Source organism: Canis aureus, chromosome X (genome assembly GCF_053574225.1).
Source record: "Canis aureus isolate CA01 chromosome X, VMU_Caureus_v.1.0, whole genome shotgun sequence".
Classification (NCBI taxonomy): Eukaryota; Metazoa; Chordata; class Mammalia; order Carnivora; family Canidae; genus Canis; species Canis aureus.
The window spans coordinates 15,854,505-15,874,808 of NC_135649.1; the positions used below are offsets into that span (position 1 = coordinate 15,854,505).

At 45.9% G+C, this 20,304-nt stretch overlaps 1 protein-coding gene across 2 annotated transcripts; it reads right to left on the minus strand.

Annotated features, from left to right (window-relative positions):
* Window positions 1–7,804: 7,804 nt before the first annotated feature.
* Window positions 7,805–19,397, minus strand: ZIC3 (Zic family zinc finger 3). 2 transcript variants are annotated; one of them, XM_077887580.1, is made up of 3 exons: window positions 17,773–19,397; window positions 16,527–16,690; window positions 7,805–8,388 (listed from the first exon to the last, which is right to left on the minus strand). In XM_077887580.1, exons 1-3 carry the CDS (start codon window positions 18,827–18,829, stop codon window positions 8,239–8,241), a joined length of 1,371 nt encoding a protein of 456 aa, XP_077743706.1. In that variant the 5' UTR covers window positions 18,830–19,397; the 3' UTR covers window positions 7,805–8,238. The 2 variants fall into 2 exon arrangements, with proteins under 2 accessions (XP_077743706.1, XP_077743705.1); XM_077887579.1 differs by lacking the exon at window positions 7,805–8,388 and adding an exon at window positions 13,427–15,686 and having other exon boundaries at window positions 17,773–19,394.
* Window positions 19,398–20,304: the final 907 nt, after the last annotated feature.

The following is a 20,304-nucleotide window of genomic DNA, read 5'->3' on the forward strand; positions in this document are numbered from 1 at the left end:
CACAAGGAAGATGGCCAGTTATTGAGGATGCAGTAGTAACCATCAGCCACCTCCTTAATCCTCTCCAGAATCCGAAGGCTAAGAAAGAATAAGAATGTTTCATTCCAGCAGCCCAGAAAGGGTGGCCCTTCAATTGTAATCTCTTACTACGTAGGAATTTAGAGATGAGGTCCAAAGCTCTTAGGTCCTCCTTTGTCATACCTGTGTTCACTTTACCATCTGACTGGAGTCCTATGACAAATATGTACTACATTTATGGCCTTATTTGTCTCACTAAATATTGTCTGGCACCTTTAGTTGAAGAGTTGACACTGGAGAAACACACAAATCAGTATTAAAAATAGCATCAGAAATTGGAAGATTTACAGAATTAGGTGGAAATTAAGACCCACACAACTACAAATGTGACGGCTTGAGCTACTTTTATTAGATGAGCCAGATTTAGCAAACTTGACATCTAAGTAAATAATGTACTCCAAACGTTTCAGGAAATGGTGACTTAAGAAAAAGAAAGAAAAAGAGCTAAAAAAGCCAGAAGCCACAGACATAAATAGGGCTTTCTGATTTGGTACAATTCTTTTCTGCAAACTCTATTTATGTAAACATTATTGTAGTTTGTCCTCAAGATAGAAGAGGCTTGATATGAATTAACGTGCTGTTTTGAGGAAATGTGCATGTTTTAAAAGCACATGGGAAAAGAAAACAAATGCCAAGTGGAGAATGCAGCTTTTCTTTTCTTTTTTTGGAGTGAAAAATAATTGGTTACTGCTAAAACAAAAATGCAAAAATTAAGTCAAGGATGCACTCCACTTTTTGTGGAGTGAAAAAAATAATTGGTCACTGCTAAAATACTTTCCCTTCACTCTTTCATTATTATCTAATTTGGGGTAGATTCGGTTGGTTTACTTTGTGTCTGACTTGGAAACCAAAGGTTTAAACTGAGATAAATTGAGAGCTTTTCAAAGCAGAATAGGAAAGGGGGGGGGGGGCTCTGAAAACAGGGAGGATGCTGCTGTGCAAAATTCCGGCCTTACAAATTCCAACACACATGCCAGATTATTCTTTCTCCACTCCCTATCTGCAGTTAAAAGCTGGGTCCAAAAAGAAAAGAGAGAAGAGAAGAGAAGATAAAAAAAAAGAAGAAAGACAAACACCATACACCACCACAACAACAAAAAGAAGCTGGCTCCTACATCAGAAACCCAATTCAAAGCACACTCCAATTCTAGAGCTCACTTCAGCCCCACCCAAGCCCCAAGAGGATGGGAAAAGAGAGTGACACAGAAGAGGGGGGAGTGGTCTTCTTTTTTTCCTACCTCTCCCATTACCACCCCCATTCTGTCTGGGGAAGGAGAGCTGAGGTGTGCCTTTGCCATCCATAGTTGGGTCACCGAACCTTACTATGGCTGATCATCTGACTACACTGCAAATTAAAGTTGAAATAGAAGAACTGGCAAAAAACTTTCTGCGACGTAATCCAGAGACTCCAACTAGCACCGATTCTAGAGATAAATCAATTGTGAATTTAAAATCACCTAAAACCTCATGGCTGGCTCAGTCAGTAGGGCATGAGCCTCGATCTTGGGGTTGTGAGTTTGAGCCCCATGTTGGGGGAAGAGTTTACTTTAAAAAATAAATGAATTAATTAATTAAAATAATAATAACCTAAAATCTCAAAAGGAAATTTTAGAACGTAACTCATTATTTGTTGGGAACTGCCTGATTTAAAAGACTCAACAGAGAACACTCTATGACTCACAAAATGCAGATAAACTAAGTGTCTCTACTTGCTGCATTCAAACAGGTATCTTTCATATAATGGAAAGGCAATCCATTAGCGCCCATAATGCTCAAAGTTAACTTTAGACTTGGCTTTTTGCTCCAAATAAAGCTTTTGGAATGTCTATCTAAAAGAAATATGGAGTAGGTAAAAGAATTATTGTTCTCACTACAGAAAAAGCGAGAGCATTATTTTCCTATTCAGGAAGTGCCAGAATTCTCAAGACAGCACAGTATTTATAATGTTACCATTTTTAATATGTCATGATCATTGACACAGAAAGCTGCAGAAACCTGGAGGAGGACTTTTGGCATAATGAATGGGAAATGATCAGAAATACAAAAAGACTTGGGTTTTGCATTTAAGTTAAATGTTAAATCAAACAAACACACGCTGAGGAATCTACCCCCTGCTTGTAGATACCAATTTGTCTTCAGATCTACATCTGTGTGTCTCTGGATGGTTGGCAGTTCTGCATTGGCAAAATGAAGTAGACAAAATTGAGACAATTGTCCACACTGGAAAAAAAAATTGCCTTGGACAAGAGTCATTTCAGGGTTTACTAATTGAACAGGCCATTTTGATATACTGAATCTTAAAAGATCACTGGTGAACAAGTAGATAAATTGGTGGTAAAGAGTTTCAAGAGTTTTGATTTTTGCCGTTCTTTATGAAATAGTTCTAAAACTTTCATATAGATCAGAGTCATCTGGAACATTTGTTTGAAAGGCATATCCATCCCCAGGCTCTGACACTGAGAAGCTGGACTTCATTTATTTAACCTGGGTCTAAGAGATGTTGCTGTTGTTTTTTAGGCAAGCTCTACACCCAAAGTGGGGCTTGAACTCATGAACCTTAGATCAAGGATCACAAGTTCCACAGACTGAGCCAGTCAGTCTCCCCCTAGGAAATTTTCATACAGGTGATCCACAAGCTGTACATCAGGTGGCCCCATGACCTCATAATTCTGTGAAAATATCTAAATAAGCAAAGATAAGATGTCAATTAAACTACATAGTATATTCCATGCAAGCAAACTTTGAGTTATTCATCCATTCATTCGACACTCATTAATTAGTGGACATTGTGCCAAACCAGGCACAGAGTAGGTACAAAATTCAGCTTCTTTAACACCCCATTATCTGTACCATTTCCTGACTCCCCACTTGATTTTGCCCCCACAGAACGCCAGAACATCCAGTTAATTTAATGAATCAACTAGTTTAAACATATACAATAACTTCGCGATTCGTATTGAATGTTTTTTGAAACGACAGAATTTTGGGCCTGAATGAGATGTAGCTCTCCTCTGACTTTTAGAATGTCTAACAAAATCAAAGAGGAATGCAGTGAAAGTCTTACCCGAGAACATTCCTCAAAGCTTAAAGTAGAGAAGTCCCTGGAATGGTGGAATGGTGGTCTGATTGTGCCCTGAATTTAACTATTTAAGAGAGGGAAAGCCCAGGTCTCAGGACAGGCGCTTGAGTCTAACATTCAACCTGAGGACCAGTGAAGTCCTCTGCTTCTTTCATTCTAGACAATACATGTAAAAATCAAAAATAAACATTCAAGGCACTTACAGCAATTGCAGTATTTTTCTAACACTGAAGAAATGGGTTTGACCGTCTATTTTAGCTAAAGAATGCTCTCTCCTGATTCTACCAGGAACTTCAGTTTTGAACATCAGACTACTGTGCACATATGCTTTTAATCTAATTTAACATATATGCGTGAACACACAAGCCATGATTCCTTTACTGAACACCATACATGCACAAAATAAGTTTCAATTAGTGCGGGCTACAGAATCAATCCTCCCCCACCTCAGCAAAAACTGCCGGAGGCCACACATATAAAGAAATGTATGCAAATTGAAAACAATCGCACAATTACCTTTTCAAAATGATTTAATTTTAATTAACATATTTCTATTATATCTGGATGTTCGATTTAAAACACTTAAAAGGAACAAATGTAGATGTGATAAAATATTTATGTGTCAGGATTTGGGGTTTAGCAGTTACCAATTCATTTTCTGATTTAATATTTGCCCAGTAGAAAACCATACTGGTTGATTTATAAATTCAAAGTTGTTTCTAGATCTTTCTTTCTGTCTTCCTTTTTTTTTGAAAATAGGGAAGGAGTTCTTGTCCTGACTCCTGATTTTTCAAGTAGTCTAGTCCAACTATTCACTTATCCCAAGTGATTATAGTTTAAACCCAAATAGAAGCATTTGGGCTTAAATTCCATGTTCAAATAATTGTGTTCCACAATTTATCAATATGCAATTACAGGGAATCTATTGGAGCCAGATGCATGCAGTCCGGACACAAGCAGACTTAAAATTAAGACTTTCTCAGTTTTTTTTTTAAGACTTTCTCAGTTTTAAAACAGGGTTCCCTAAAGAGCTGCATCCATTTTTAACTAGTCGGACTATGTGAATTTTCATTTCAAAAGTTCAGAGATGCTTTAAAGCACTGAAACTTTCAACACTTAAAAAAATGTAGTGTGAAGTGAGTACCCAGAGCAAAGACAACCAAAAAATGTTGTCCTTGATGTTTTTCCTAAAGAAGGGGTTCTCTCCCCTCCGCCACTCAATGGCTTTCACAACAATGTCTTATCAGAAAGTCTTGTGAGAACGCTTCCCTGCAGTCTCATTCACAAGATTAAATCTAGTGCCTGGAACAGAGACACGGTGTTTCAGCGTTCAACGGCATAACATTCAATGGAAGAAGCTTCATTTCACATCCTTGATATACCCGCAAATCAGGCTCAAAAACCACGGAAGGCTCAGAAATGATCAAGGAATAGACGCCTGATGGAACAGATGCACAGATGCTGTGCTGGAAGAAAAGACAAATGCTGAAGTGCATAATGATTTTGAAAAGATTTCTTTATCAGACATGTCATTTGTTTGAAAGACCAGGGTTGTTGGCATCAGATGTGGGGTACCAGCTTGTTAGCAAAGTGAAACATGATGGCTGCTAGATACCGACGATTGATGAATCAATTGAAATCACTGATGTTGCTCAACTGAATGTCTTCATTTAATATGTCAGTGGTCAGAAGTTAAGGAAACACCTTTTGTTTGGGGTTCCCACCACAACCAGTAAGATGTCACATCTCAGTGAATACCCTGGCTAAATATTTTTTATAAAGACTAGGGAAGTCTCCAAAGAAATGTTATCAGCTGTCCAACCAATTATATACTCTGTTGATGATCAGCCGCAAAAATATAACATGAACCATCTTTTCCATGTAAGTTCTGGCTGGGTCACATTAGGGAATCATTTGTAAACAAGTCCTATGCACTGGGTTCCTATCAAAGTGTTACAATGCATTTATTCATCTGTATCACAAATTGCCTCCTATTATTTACTCTGGGACATTTATAGAGAGAACTGTTGGCAGTAACATTTTTCTCATTTCACCAGTGAAGTTGCTGATGATCTGATTAAAAACAAAGAGGACTTTTTTTTTCCCTAAGGAAAAGCAACAGGAGCAGGAATACTTCTTTAAGAATCAAAGACCGTGTTCTCCCGCTTGCCCCCGCACCCTCACCCCCTCCCTATTTTAAGAGAAGACTGTGCTGACTGATTTGATCCCTGGGACCAATGTCACTGATAGGAGGATCCGGCCATGGGAGATACTATAGCACTGCACCAGACAAGTTTTGAAATCGGTCATTTAACAGAGCCTTGCTCTTACTAAGTAACTGACAACCAATACGCAAAACAAATTTAACATGGACAACCCCTACATCTAATAGGGCAAAGTCAGAAAGAAATAGACAAAAGTGATAAACCAATTTCCAATTTCGAAAGGAATAATTAAAAGTCCCCCAGACCTCTGGACAAAAGCCACTATCATTCAGGACTGCAAGCTCTCTGGGAGGCTCCAAGTCCCCAAAATGAGTGGGAAGGAAGAAACACTTCCCCCTCGGTTCATCTGGGAAGAGCTTACTGTGTTTGGTGTGACTTTTTTGTTTTACTGCATGAATAGACTTATCACTGAGGGGGGAAAATGCATTTCATAATGCTGTAATAGAGCATTTCTTCACTTAGGCCTCAGTTTTCACAGAAAATAATCAGAGTATCCTTTTAAAACATAAGAAAACCAAACATACGGCTGTAAAGTATAAAGACTGCTGGCCGTCGTTTGTTTTGTGTTTTAATCTTAAGTGAGGCCATCACTTAGGGAGTCCCTAAACTTATTCTAAGGATGCTGACATTGATCAAAACATTTTGAGGACTTTTTGAGAATTGTCTTCAAAGCTACCTAAGACCCATAAGAAAATCGGTCTCACGATTCTACAGTCACATCCCCATAATACTAACATAAATTTAGTAGGGGGAAACTGAATAATTTAAGACATCATACAATTTAATCTTTTTGTTAAATGTGAGTGCCAATTTTCACACTGCAAAACTGTCATTTGGTTTAAATATAGTAGGAATCGAGCTATTGACTAAAGTAAAATTTTATCAAATGAAAAGTTAACCACTAAATTACTATGTTTACAGATTTTTAAGTACACAGCTTATTTTTACCTAGAAATAAGTGTATTCATTGGAAGATAACAAACAACAAGCATTTAATAACATTTTAATTTTATGTGTTTAAATATTCATAGCTATGTTCATAAACCCACATGCCCGGTCTAGCGATTATGCTTATGAAATGCAGTATTTCTTATCACCCTAAGTATCCATCTATTTTCTGAAAACCACATTCATTTGCCCCCCAGTACAAATCACTGTGTGTTTTCAGCAAAATAATCCATAATATTAAAATTAGGAAACTACCCAAAAGCAACAATAGCTACCTGCAAGAGGAAAAGAAGGGAATTCTCATTTGTTCAGGGATGACTGTGTGCCAGGTTCTTTATAGATTTTTTGTGTTAATCCTTAGAATAACCCTAGGAGGTATTATTATCACAGTGCAGCTGGCTCATGCACAACTTTGTAGTCTACCTTTCCAAGGGCTTTTTAAGTAATCCCATTATAATACTCCACTGCCTGTCTGAAAGAACACAGTTCTTGTTCCTAAAAACAAAAACACAACAAAAATTCTACCGACATTGTTACAAGGAATATAAAAATGTCAAATTTTAGGGAGCTGAGAATCAAAGAATGATAGTCTTTCATAACTGGCCTGTACTCCTACTCTTGATGTAAATGAACAACAAAAATCAGAGGGAGATGAGCCATTTTCCCGCTACTTAAAAATTACAGTATCATCAGTCTACTTAGAAATTTTAATAAAACTGGATCTAAAGAACCAATAGAATATACTCTATCAGGCTGCAATTTTACAATACCTCATCATGGCATAATCACGTCAAATAAATAGAATAATGGCCATTCGCAGATTACATTAGATTACGGATGTTAAATTTCAAATGAGAAATCAAGTATCTGGAGTTCGAAGAATTTCTCTGAAGTGTCTTTATCTTCTCTAATGCTACAGTTAATTAACGACAACTTGTGTTTTAATAACACCTATATTCTATGATTCTGTAAGTGTCCTAATCAATGGTTGCCCAGTTGTCTACCCCAAGAACCACTTTGGGGCTCCTGAATAATAGACATGTATATGTACTACAATGTCTGCTCTCCAGAGGCTCTCCTTTCTTCTTTGAGGCCATCTTTAGCTTTGGCTCTCTCTCTTTCTCACCAGAAGAGTGCTGTGCACATGCCCATGTTCCTCCAAACTCCTGCTTCCAGTTCTTCCTTCTAATCACTCCTATCAATCTGTGACTCTGAATTTTTCCCCTGAATTTCCCAGCACCTGGCCCTGAGTCTTCCTGGGAAGACACTGTGAGCTCAAAACAATTGGCTGAGGTTTGTTCAGTGGGTTTGTTTGTTTTTCTGCAGGTTTATTGCTCAGTGAAAGCCCAGCTATATCACGAAAAATGTGACTGCAATATAAATTGTCCCAATTCAACAGGTTAATCAACATTATTTAGGAGTTATAACTGTCACCATAATAAAACAATAATCACAAAATTTTTTAATGGTTTTATTTAAGTCAAACAACAATTGTAGGGATCCTGGGTACTGCTTTTTGAACACAAACATACAAAATTAACAAAACAAGCATTTGTGTTTCTAGTCTTAAACACATGAACTGTACATGTGGAATGCAGATATTTGAAAGAGATTTTCAACAAGGTCAACACAATGCATGAGATAATACACACTGGGTTATGAATTAGGCCAGTCTTCACCTCCATCTTCTCACTTATAATCCTAAAGTGGCAAAATGTGAGGGAAGGGCATGGGAGGGGGTGGGAGCTTTTTTGCTTTTTCATTTCACAAATGATTGCTCAACACAGACTGAAATACACCAAAAGAAGAAAATAGTCTTTTTATACCTAGGGAAGAAGCTACTACTCTTAAAATGATCACTTCAAGGTAACAGACATCCAAATTGATGTGGTTTTCTTTGAAACCTCATCAGTAAATCATTTCTTGCACAGTAGGCTCGGCATTAACCCTGCATTTAGGATAGGTAGTGTTATGGAGGGCTGGCTGCTGCATACCAACGTCAGTATCAAGTTCTTCATCAGGAATTAGAGTCTGTCCCGGATACCAAGCAGGACAACACTGGCAAAAAAACAAAAAGTGAACTGCAGATAGGTCAAAACAGGCTATATTTACTCTTAGAAAAATGTCTTAAAATGTTACTGGGTATGTTCTTTTAAATCCTAGTTTATATAATAGAACACAATGAAATCTTTTCTGTTTTAACACCATACGTTCAAATGATCTTTACATACGTTGTGTTTTAAGGCAACACATTAGACAGCATACACATCCCGTTAGAGATCCAACATAATAAACTTGCCATCTGGTGTCAGCTCTTTCTACAGTTACCGAAAGCTCCCATTTCTCTCAATTCATCAGTTGAGTCAACAGGTTGAACTGTCATCACATTAAGAATATGCAAAATTGTTTGCTTTGTTGTGTGATTTTGAAAGAAGGATATTTTCTTTCATTTTAAGAGATTTTTTTTTTTTTTTTTGGAGACCGGAGTTTCTTGAATCTTATTCAAAGAAGTTTTGCTCCTGTGTTATTATTAATCCAAGTACTCTGAACCACTGCTCCCTTTTAAAGCTTCCTGCAAACTTTTCAAGGTGTAAACCGCAATGGTTTATGATAAAAACCAAGCCTCAGTGGGAAAAGCAGTGCCCTCCGGAGTCCTCAAAACAAATAAGAGTTCTACCAATTTATCACTCATCCAGTTTTGCAGAAATTCCATTCACATAACCCCTATGCAAATCAACTGGTTTTACCATATCAAATGACCCAAAGGACACCACAGATATCCAGGGGAGACAGTTCTCCAGTGCATCTTTAGCTTGATTTTAATGTCAATTTCAGAGACAATCCTGGCTCTGTAGTTCTTAGAGAGACAAAAGGCCTAACCATTAGCTAAAGCTTTTTCAAGTTAATGAACTTTTCATTTTTCACACTTTCGGTACCAAGAGATTTAGCCAGGGAAAAGCTCAAAGTTCAGGGTTCAAACTACAGCATGGAAAAATAAAGTATAGACCAAGCACCATCTACTTCCTTTGATCTCTCAAAGATGTCAATACTCCATTCCAGTGGAGGGGGGGGGGGGCGCGAGTGGTTGAGCCGGGGAAGGAAACTTCAACCAAAGGGGGAAAAAAAGATCTGTTTGGTGGCAATTTCAAAACAACTTTCCAAACTGCAGAAGGGACTGCAGCCCCTTTGACTTGCAGGAATTACACATAAGAAAAGGACAGAAAATACTACAAGGCATGCTTATTATTTTAATTGCCCAGGGGTTTCCAATGCAAAGCACGACAACTTAAATGCATATTCCAAATTCTTGCTCCAAAGCCGTCTTCTTTGTGCACTGAAAAGGAGGAAAGACAACCCCATCAATTGTTCTCTGCAGATAAAGGCACTGTTTTGCAGATTTCCCCCCAGATCTGGGCCAGCTTTGCTAATGACCTGCCCACCCACCTGGGACCCTTCCCAAGGTGGCTCCCCCCAGGAACTGCCCCACACCTTCAGGTGCCCAAATGCTCGACAGTGGGCAGTCCCGAGAAGGCTGCCTTTTCGTTTGGCTGCGGGCCTCCACCAAGACTCAACCTGAAATTCTTGCCGCTCATTTTCTTAGAGGAACCAGGGGTCAACAGCTACACCTTTTTATCCTACTTTTTTTTTTTTTTCTGGTTCTCACGAGAAACACATCTGAAGGTGAATCTACAACATTTTTCCGCAGAAAAAAACACGAGCTCGAGATCCCAGAGCTACCAGGGGTTCTTTCAGCCGCCAGCATTTCCACAGTTAAGCAAAAGCTGAATGAAAGTTTTCGGGATTGTGACCCATTTTCCCCTTCCTTTAGCGTAGGATCACCAGCTGTTGCAGCATACAGAAGCTGAGACAGTGCCATTTTTCAAAGGACCACGTTTAAATGAGATATGCAGAGAACCGGGCCCGAGCAACGTGTAAGGCTCGAACTCGCAATGGCACGTCTCGAGCGCGAGAAGCCGGGCCTTTGTACATGGAAATAGTACCTGCGTGTTCCCCTCTCGGGCCTTGCCATTGTCCTGCAGGAGAAAAGTGTCCGCTCGTTGGCAGTTTTAGGGGCTCGGACTTGCTGTGGACTCCCGACCCGGCACGAGAACGCAAAATGGCATACCCCACCCGGAGGGCCCGCAGGAGAGGTTTTCAGTCGGGACAGGAGGGTGGGGCGGCCTCCAGCGGGCTTCAAGTCCAAGTCCCCTGGGAGCCCCAACCCCCAGAAGGCTCGCCAACTTCCCACGCCCAGAATGCCCTGGAAGAAGTTCTCCGCTTCCGTTTTTTGTTTTTTGTTTTTTCTCACAATTTCGCGTTCGGCCGCCACGACCTACATTCTCCCGCGAGGCGCTCGGAGCCGAGGAATAACGAGGGAGTTTAAAGCACACAACAGTTCGGCAGCCCGCAGTCAGCGCTTTGCTGCGCTCAGCGGGGGTTCGCATCCGGCCGCCATGTTCACCACTCGAGAGCCGCCCCAAAACCACCCCCCTTCCCCACACCCCTCTCCTCGCCTTCCCTCCCACCCCTCCCCGCTCCGCCGAGGCCGCGGCGCAGCAAAGCCGCTTTCAACTCTCCCCACCACCCCCCGGCAGCAAGAGCGGCTCGACGGCTGCGGGGTGTGCGCCTGCGCGGCAGTGGGGGCGAAGGGGGGGCGCGGCGGGCTTGAAAAGGCCGGAGCGACGGGGAGCGGGGGAGGGGTTGGGGCCCGGGCCGAGCCTAGTCTTTCCTCGCAGCGGGTCCCCGCTCCGGCCCCGGCCCGGCTCTCGCACGTGCGCGCTAAAAACCCACTTCAAAGTCCACTCCCGGTGCGGGGGCGGCCCCCTCCGGGCCGGCCTCCGGCCCCTAGCACCCCCAGACGGGCCGCCAACCAGACCCCGGGCTTCACTCCCCTCCAGCCCCCAGGCCCCGCGTAAAGACCGGGAGGGCCGAGCCTAAGGACACCCGCTTAGGAGCCCCGGCAATTCAGGAGCGTCCTTCGGGCGTCCGAAAGCCTCCCTCTCTCCCTTGCTCCCCTCCTCCTCCCGCCCCCACCGCCAGGAGAAAATGAATGGAACACAAAGTTTGCGGCCAGCGCTACGCTGTGGCCTTCGGAGCTCACCATTGTTTGGGCTCGTATTGACCCCAGGTCCGGATTAGGCAGCGGCTGATTCCTGCTTTACAGCCCCGCCGGCCTAATGAGGCCTGGAGGCGATGGGGCGCGAAGCGTCCGCGGAACCCGGGCGACCGCCGGCTTACGGCCGCCAAGGGCCCTGTAGGTGGAGGTCAAAGGGTCAGCGGGCCGAGACCGCGAGAGAACTGACCCTAGGAAACGAGGTCCCCTCCTCCCACCCGCCCCCCACCCCCTTGCCCCGAGCTTGGACCAGGACTTGCAAGAGCTTGCTGTGTGCACGGGGACCCTGGGCGCCCCGACGAGGGGCCCGAGGAGCGCCGAGCGGGAGCCCTGACTTCCGAAACGCCTGGCCCGGTCCCAGGGGCAAAACCTCGAGGGTCAGACCGCCAGAGGAAAAGCAGCCTAGCTGCCAGGCAGAGAACCCGCCCTTCAGGACCTGGGCACGCCGGTGGCTATTCTTCCACAAACTTAAGTGGCAAGAGGCCCTTCGACTTTTCTCCTGTTTGGGGGGAGGGCGGGCTTATAGGGGGAGAGGGTGCCAGGGGGCGCAGAGGCCAGGGGACAGCGGGCGGCGAGGAGGGGGGGGGCGAGGAGGTCCTGAGCACAACTTTACTGGGAGGCTTTGTGACCGGAGGCGGTCCCTGCTAGCTCTCCAACCTTCGCAGTAGCTGAGACCGACTGCCCAGCTTAGCCTGGACCCTGATCTTTAACCTTCCAAACTGGATGAAGGCCAGACTTCTGTCTGCTGGGAAATAGACACCTCCCCTTTCCCCACCCAACAGTGGAAATCTTAAACTAAGCCACCCATTTTGGAAAAGATAATGGACTTTTAACAAAGGTCTTACCAGGTGTAAGAAGGAAAATAACAGGTAGATCACTAAGAGCCCAGTTGACATTCATGGTTTCCAGCTGATCCGTCTTTAGGGTTGCAAGGTTTTTTGTTTGGGGTGGGAGTGGGGGACTTATTCTTTAAGGTATTTACTGAAAATTCAAGAATATAAACGTGGACTCCCAGAATCAGATGATAGGAAGAAATCTGTTAGAAGTTTTATACTCAAATAAACTTCTTTGCCAATAAATGACAGGGCAGAGGACATAGGCTATTTGAGAAACGTTATCCTACACCATAATGAGAGGAAATCATGTAGAGGGGCAAAGTTTTACTTTATCTTAATATTGCTTATCCTCATTGTTAATTGCTATCTTGCCCTCTCAGGACACAATGCTTTACTGTAAAATTTTATGGTACAATAATACCAAGCCCGCTAAGGAAAAATCAAACTCTTTATGTCTCCTAAAGAGAAATTTAATATATTTACTGGCGGGGAGGAGAAGCAAGTTTCTGAGAGAATCTTGCGCAACCAACCCACCAGTCAATTCCCATTTAAGACAAGGTTAAGTTGGGGGTGGAGAGGAAATTCATGGAGAAAACAGTAAACTGTATAAGTTCCAATGCACATTTCAGAAGAAAAGCACTATTTAGACTTCAGTTGGAAGATATTTAGCGCCAATATTATGAATATACACTTTCTGAAAACCTGCTGAGCATTTAAACCAGTCTCTGGCTTGAAGTGAAGGAAAAATACTGAATAGGAATTTGGTCCAGCACCCTCAATGTCAAGGTCAAGATTGAAATGTCTGGGGGTAACAGTGGTGTACTGACCAGGTTACCTGCTCTTCACTTGTCAAGTCATCCCAATCTCTCTGTTCATGTCATTCAGGCCCTTGCCTTGTCTATTGGTGGAGGAAAAGTATTTAAAAAAAGAAACCGTTCTCCAGAAACAAAAAAATTGCATCCAAAGCAATTTGCAATTAGAAACTGTCAGTAATTGTTCACAAAGATCAGTAGATGACTTAAAATAGACTGCTTCAACTGTATCCAGGAAATCAAAGTTTCTTTTAATTATCAGGAGTTCTCTGAGCATTTCAATTTAAGGTTGATTGATTTGAACATGAAAAAAATGGGCACTAAATACAAAAATGTTATAAATAAGATGTGCCAAGACTTTATTTCTTCAAAAGAACAATAAACAAAATTCTCCAATTTAAAATGATTATGTATAATACCAAATTGACTGCCACCAAGAAACCTAGAGCATTGCCCCTTCAAGAGAAGGAGGTACTTAAGCCTATTCATTACACTTCTAAATTCTTTACAATTCCTTATCTCCATCATTCTATTTGCTGATTTGCAAGCTGGTTATTCATGCAGAGATTGGGCCCTCAATATTAAACAGTACCCTAAATTAGTTTAAAAAAACAAGGTTTCTCAATACTCTACCCAGTCCAACCCCCCAAAATAGTAATCAGGTTTTTTTTTTCATATAACAACTGTAAAAGAACTGCTTGTCCAAATGAGTTGCTTCGCTGAAGATTAAATGGATTGTTAATATTTTATCACAAAGCAAACAACCATTTTTCATTGTTATTGATTTTAATGGAAACAATGCTCTTAACATCTTTGCCTACAAACCATGAACTTTAAAAATACATATTTTGCAAATGTTTTTCTTTCCATAATATCATTTCAGAACCGCTGCAGTTATTACACCGCTATAAAAATGTTATGAATAACTGTGATAATTATGAATTGAACTATATACAGCAAAACAAATCAGCCTTTGCCTTCCAAAATTGTAAATGGACTATGGTTCTTTTAAGAAGCACTTTAACCATAAGCACGGCTCGACTGGCCTTACTCATCACCACTGTTTCAGACATACGCTTACTTTTGAAAATATATAGATAGCTAGATAGATTTGATAGGCAGATTAGATAAGTCATAGATACAAACATATATATGTATATGGGTGATCTCTCGATAGAATACACAGACATGCATCCTGCTGCAATGTTCATTTTTATGTAAGGTAATAGAAAAAACTAAAGGACATAAGACTCATTAGGTTACCTTATCTTTATATATGTAGGGCAGGGATGATTAAATCCAGCTTCTCAGTCTTTGAAATACAAGATTGAGATGTCATGGCCACTAACTGAACTGATCAGTAATATTTGATTTGCATGCCGAAAATCCAGGGCAAACATTTAAACTCGCAGTTAAACAACCATCTGAGCTACAGATAAAGAAAGGAGGGTCTCCCCAGATGGAAACTGACACTGTAAGGAGTCTACGCTGCAATAGAAAAATAATTTAACAATTAAAAAAGGGATCTGAGTTATAAATACCAACAAACAAGATTTCATTTGCTTACGTCTCCTCTTTGTAGAAGGAGGCTGTTACAAAACAAGAGAAAGGAGTCAGTGGTTCAAAAACTGTAAATTGTGTTCTTCTTTCAAAACAATAAAATTTAATGCTAAAGCAGTTATAATCAAAAGCTGTACAGCATTTGTTAGAAAACATTTTTTCCATAAATATTGTTCAGTTCCCGGCACTTGTAGCAATAATTAAATTACAAACGATAAATATGGCATCAACGGATATGTATTTACAAAAAAAAAGTTATTACAAAAGGCAACTGTATACTAAACGTCACAATCTGTGTAGAGTAACATCACATCCTCAGCCTGAAAAAATACTGAACAACAGTTTCGACCCCATTAGACAAAAATACATTCACAAGTGTAATGCTTTGAGGCAAAGTTCAAGACATAACAGGACTTTGGCACGGTTTAAGACTGTGAGAGTTTAAACAATCACCACTAAAGGCGAAGAATTTCCATCAGTTTAACATCACCACCACCACCAAGCCTTCTATAACTTCCTCTCAAGAAACAGGACAAGTGTTAAAATGAGCTGAAGGAGTTTAGGAATGGGGTGTGCAGAGAGCAAGAGAAAAGGGAGGAAAAAGCAGTGAAAAGATTTTTTTGAAAATCCTTCAAATGCCAAAACATATTTTCTAATCCTGAGAAAAGGGCATGGCTACTTTTGGATCTTGCCCCAAAACCTTCCTGGACAATTGCAATTACCATGATGTAACCCTATATATAGCCTCTTGCCTTAAAAAAAAAAACTCCATTTCCATCTGATTGGTCTCAGTTTCCTTTTAAAAATGCATTTGGTCCATTCTATAGTTAACAGGGTTTGTGTTTGTGTTTGTCCTCAGACGTACCATTCGTTAAAATTGGGAGGAAGTCCAGGGTTGTGGCTGGTGCTAGTTTGAACTGCAGAAGGGGTTTTAGTGGTATCTTTACTGTTTGCAGAAGCTATAGCGGGTGGAGTGGAAGATTCATAGCCTGAACTGGCAGCAGGGGAGGAATCTGACCCTTGAGATTCATGAACCTAAAATTAACATGTATATATTATAATGAATATAATTCCAACTGGCATTGTGCAAGCAAAAACAAGAGCAGAATTCGAGCACTGTAAGAGCAAGACCGCCCAGTGACCCACTTAAACGAGAAATGCTGCTGATTTGGGTTTTTTTTGTTTTTAATTTCCATATTACCGATGTCTAGAAAACCCGGAGATGGTCGCCAACCAAACAGTTTCAGCCCTAAGACTGGCATTACGGAAAAGGAATACACAGCACTCTGTCTTATTTGTGCCCTTTCTCCGCGGATGGAGTGGGATAAGCACTTAGTCTTTGGGGGGTGGGGGCTATAAAATAACTCCCTCGCCCGCCCAGGTTTCACCAAGACCGCTTCGGTTTGGGAAAGCAGGTACGGAGAGAGGTGGCACAGGCGCCCTGGGCTCTGCGAGGTCTCAGACAAATGCGTGGGAAATCAGACCACTCTCCTCGGCCCTATTGTTTGATCGGCAGCCGAAGAGCTAGTGAACCACCCACCCCTGGGTTCGGCGCCGGCACTCTTGGGTTCCCACCACGGGCTGTGCCGGGAAGAGGCGGCCACCGCAACCTAAAGCCCAGGCGAGCTCGGTTAGAGCTTCCCAGTAAACAACCAATTGTTCCCTCTGCTCCCTCCTCCTCCCCACTGTGCTCTCCCCACGGTGCTCTCCCCCACCCCCCTTCGGGTCCCCAAAATGGGTTCAAGGTGTCACCGCTGGAGCAAATCGGGTTTAACGTGGAGGATACAGGGTTGGCAGCGCGGGCGCTTCTGTTCCGCGGCCCGCTGTCGGGCCGAGTGTTTATAAACCGCCGACCGCTAATAAAGAGGTAATTACCTTCATGTGCTTGCGCAGGGAGCTCGGGTGCGTGTAGGACTTGTCGCACACTTTGCAGATATAGGGCTTGTCCGAGGTGTGCACGTGCATGTGCTTCTTGCGGTCGCTGCTGTTGGCAAAGCGTCTATCGCAACCTTCGAATTCACATTTGAAAGGTTTCTCACCTGCAAGAGGCAAAAACACAACGGGGGAAAAATAAGGTCAGGGCCCGGAGCTTCCTAGGGCCCAGCAGCAGGAGACGGAGCGCCCGGCGGTCTGGCCGGAGAGGGAGCGCCGACTGGGGGCGGCTGTGGCATCTTGTTTCCCTGGAGAAAGATGGAGAGCGCTGGTGGAGCCCGCAGGGCTGGGAAGTGGTGGTCGGGGCGGGGGTGGGGCAGGGCCGGCCCAGAACCTGCGCAGCCCTTTGTTCTCGCTCAGGATGGGGAAGCCTCAGGCTCCTCCAAACTTTCCCCTAACTTGTGCTTCCATCCCACCCGGCCCGGGGCTCCCAACGCGTGGCCGCTACCTCGGCGACGTAACTCAGCCCGGGCGGGACAATGGCCCAGGGACGGGGCGATCCCGTTCCATTCCTTCCTTTGTACCTTTTAATTCGCCTCTTTCAAATGCAGCGGTTTTGCTAAACCCAGTATCAAAAAGCATGGGTCGTCGTACTTAACGTTCGAAAAGAGAAACAGTTTTACAAGATGTTCTGAACAAGCCACGAAACGGAGGTGCCTTTTCTACTTTAGCTTTCCTCCCCAAGGACTGAATGGAACCTGGAACTCCAAATAAAAATAGTTTGACAAAAGTATCAGTCATTTAATTAGGAGATGTGCCAATCAAGGGTAAAAAAGAGCGGAAGTAACCGAAAGTTAGTTTTCATTAGCATTTGTATGGTCGCCTTCCCCGAATGTGTGCCGAGAGCTAAGTCGCTTGTAAGCAATCCGCTCTCGTCACATTCGGAGTCCCTTCCTAGTAACCCAGAAAGAGACAAAAAGAGGCGGCGCCAGTTTGTTCCTGGGCGCGAGAAGGTTCCAATTAGTTCCTGAGACCGCGGAGCGGTCGGCCCGGGAAGTTAGAACTGGGCGAAAGCGCCGCGGGGCGGGGAGGACGAGAGGTGGAGGGACTGTGACAGCGCTTCTTTCCCGAACGGCCCCGGCGGGGCGCCGCCCCTCTCTTTGGTCGCCACCCCTCTCCCGCGCGCTGCAAGTCGGCTCCGTGGCGCGGTGCCCCGGTGAATCCCGCGCCCGCCTGCCTTCCCCCTTACCTGTGTGGGTCCTCTTGTGGATCTTGAGGTTCTCGGAGCGGGCAAAGATCTTTCCGCAGCCCGGGAAGGGGCAGGGGAAGGGTTTCTCGCCCGTGTGCACTCGAATGTGGTTGACCAGTTTGTACTTCGCCTTGAAGGACTTGCCCTCGCGAGGGCACTCCTCCCAGTAGCAGACGTGGTTGTTCTGCTCTGGGCCCCCCACATGCTCCATGGTGACATGTGTCACCAGCTCGTGCATGGTGCTGAAGGTCCGGTCGCAGCTCTTCTTGGGCCGGCTCAGCTGAGCCTCGTCGATCCACTTGCACGACAGCTCCTGTTTGATGGGCTGACGCATATAACGGAAGAAGGCTCCGGGCCCGTGGTGCGCCGCCACGTTCACGCCCATGTTCATGTTCATGGGGCTATAGTTAGGGAACTGCGCGCCGGCCGTGTAGGGGTCCGTGCGCGGGCTGGCCACGGGGCGGTACGGGTCGGCGCGGCCGAACAGCTCCCCGCGCAGCCCCAGGTGGACCTGGTTGTTGTCCACGTGCCCTGTGGGCGACGGGTGCCCGGCGCCCTGCTCATGCAGCCCAGGGAAGAGCAGGTAGCCAGGAGGCTCGGGAATGCCAGCCGGAGCGTGCAGGCTGCTCGCCGAGCCGGCGAAGAGCCCGTGCTGCCCGCCACCCGAGGCCGCCTCGCCGAGCCCGGAGCCGCGCTGGCGGAACAGAAAGTCGCGCGTGGAGTTGAAGGCGGCGGAGGCGGCACCGCCGTAGCTGGGCACCTGGCCGGCGTGGTGATGGTGGTGATGGTGGTGGTGATGATGGCCCAGGGCGTTGGCGTAACCCGAGCCCTGCGGCGTGAACGCAGAGCTCTGGCCCGAAGACAGATCGTGAGCCGCGGCAGGGCTCAGCTTGAAGGCAGCGGCGGCGGCAGCGGCGGCAGCGTGGGGCGAGTCCCCGAAGGGATTCAGCCCCATGCCTGCCGGCTCGCGGTTGGGCATCTCGTGGTGGCGCGGCGCGCCGAAGCTGCCCACTCCCAGCCCGGGGAACTGCGGGCCTCCGTCCAGGAGCATCGTCATGGGTGGGGCGTTCTCGGCACAGGCGATACCGCTGAATTGAGCGAGGGTGCGGGCGAAGGAGATCTCCGAAGTGCCGTAGTCGGCGAGGGGTGGCGGCGGTTGGACACTGCCGGGAGACCCCCAAGGCGGTGCCAGGGGCTGCAACTTTCCGTCGCTCTGAGAGTCTCCTGCAGAGGGATAGGAGGGAGGAGGGGAAGTAGTGGAGCAGGAGGGGGTAGGAGGGGGGAAGAAGGAGCGGGGAGAAGGGAGGAGAAAAGACTCTGAGACTAGATCTGGTTTAACAAACTAACAGGCGCGCACAAAGAAAAATAAGCAAAATAATAAGTGGAGGGCGGAGTTGGCCAATCCGGTCCCGGGCACCTCTCCTCTCCCCGAGAGTGCAGCACCGCGGGGCCAGGAGGCTCCCTCGGCACCGGCCTTCCGACTGGGCTGCGCTGCGTGGCAGAGCCGGCTCGTGTCCGGCGGGCAGGCAGCGGACTGGAGGCAGGCTCGGTCCTCGCCGCTCGCCGCGCGAGTCCCAGCCTCTTCGCCTCCAGAGTAATGTCCTTGGACTGATAAAGTCAATCACTCCTCTCACATAAACCGAGCGGGAGGCCGCGCGGCGCGCGCCAATGGGGAACCGGCAGGCCCGTGGTCACCTGACCCCCGGCCCTGCAGCCCATTGGCCGCCGCCACGCTGATTGGCAGCGCGGAGCGGGGAACATGGCAGCTGCAGCCGAGCGACCGCCGCTGATTGGGCCGTGGCCCGGCGCCTGGCAGGTGAGGCGGCGGCGGCGGCCAGGCGTCCGCGAGTGGACTCCGCGGAGCTTACGCTGCTGTGGGGAACTGGAGACGGGCTCGAGTCAGCGGCCGGCGGGGCGGAGCCGGGCTTCTACCCCTGGCTTCCCTTCGGCCCGAAGCGGGCGAGCGCCCCTCACGCGCTTTACCCGCTTGGGCCAAATGCACTCTTTGCCCCGCAGGGATCGTTCCCACCGTCGGCGCGGCGCCGGACGTCCAATCCCGCTTGGACCCCCACCGCCTCACCACCCTGAGAAAGCGCCCTCTCGGCGGCCGCGGGGCGCCGATCGTGGGGCGAGCATAGCAACTCCAGGTTCACGGCCCATTAGCTGCGTCCTCCGCACACGCCGCAGTGGGCCCTGATGGCTCCCAGAACACGGACCCGGGCCGGCCGGCTTGCCGGCGAGGCCCCAAGCTGCTGCTGGCCGTCTGAGGCCCAAACCAGGGGGAAAGATGGCAATTAGAGCCGATCTCCTTTGCTTCCGTCGGAGCCAAGCGTTGACTCCAGTTTGTGACTGGTGGCTGTCCTCGCCACTGCCCCTGCCTCCCCCCATATATGACACACCAGCCACAATTCAACAAACATACAACACAGTAAACGCCAGCATGTAGCTAGGAACACGCACGCAGCACAGTTTACACTCACAGAGCTAAACACAACAGTAAGCACACAACAGAGCAACGCGACAAAGTACACA

Coding starts and splice junctions, on each gene's coding strand:
- ZIC3 (XM_077887579.1), bottom strand. CDS start 18,829: ATGACGATGCTCCTGGACGGAGGCCCGCAGTTCCCCGGGCTGGGAGTG. Junction 16,691..17,772: donor CCACAAGAGGACCCACACAG/GTAAGGGGGAAG, acceptor TGCCTCTTGCAG/GTGAGAAACCTTTCAAATGT. Junction 15,687..16,526: donor CCCTGCGCAAGCACATGAAG/GTAATTACCTCT, acceptor TGTTAATTTTAG/GTTCATGAATCTCAAGGGTC.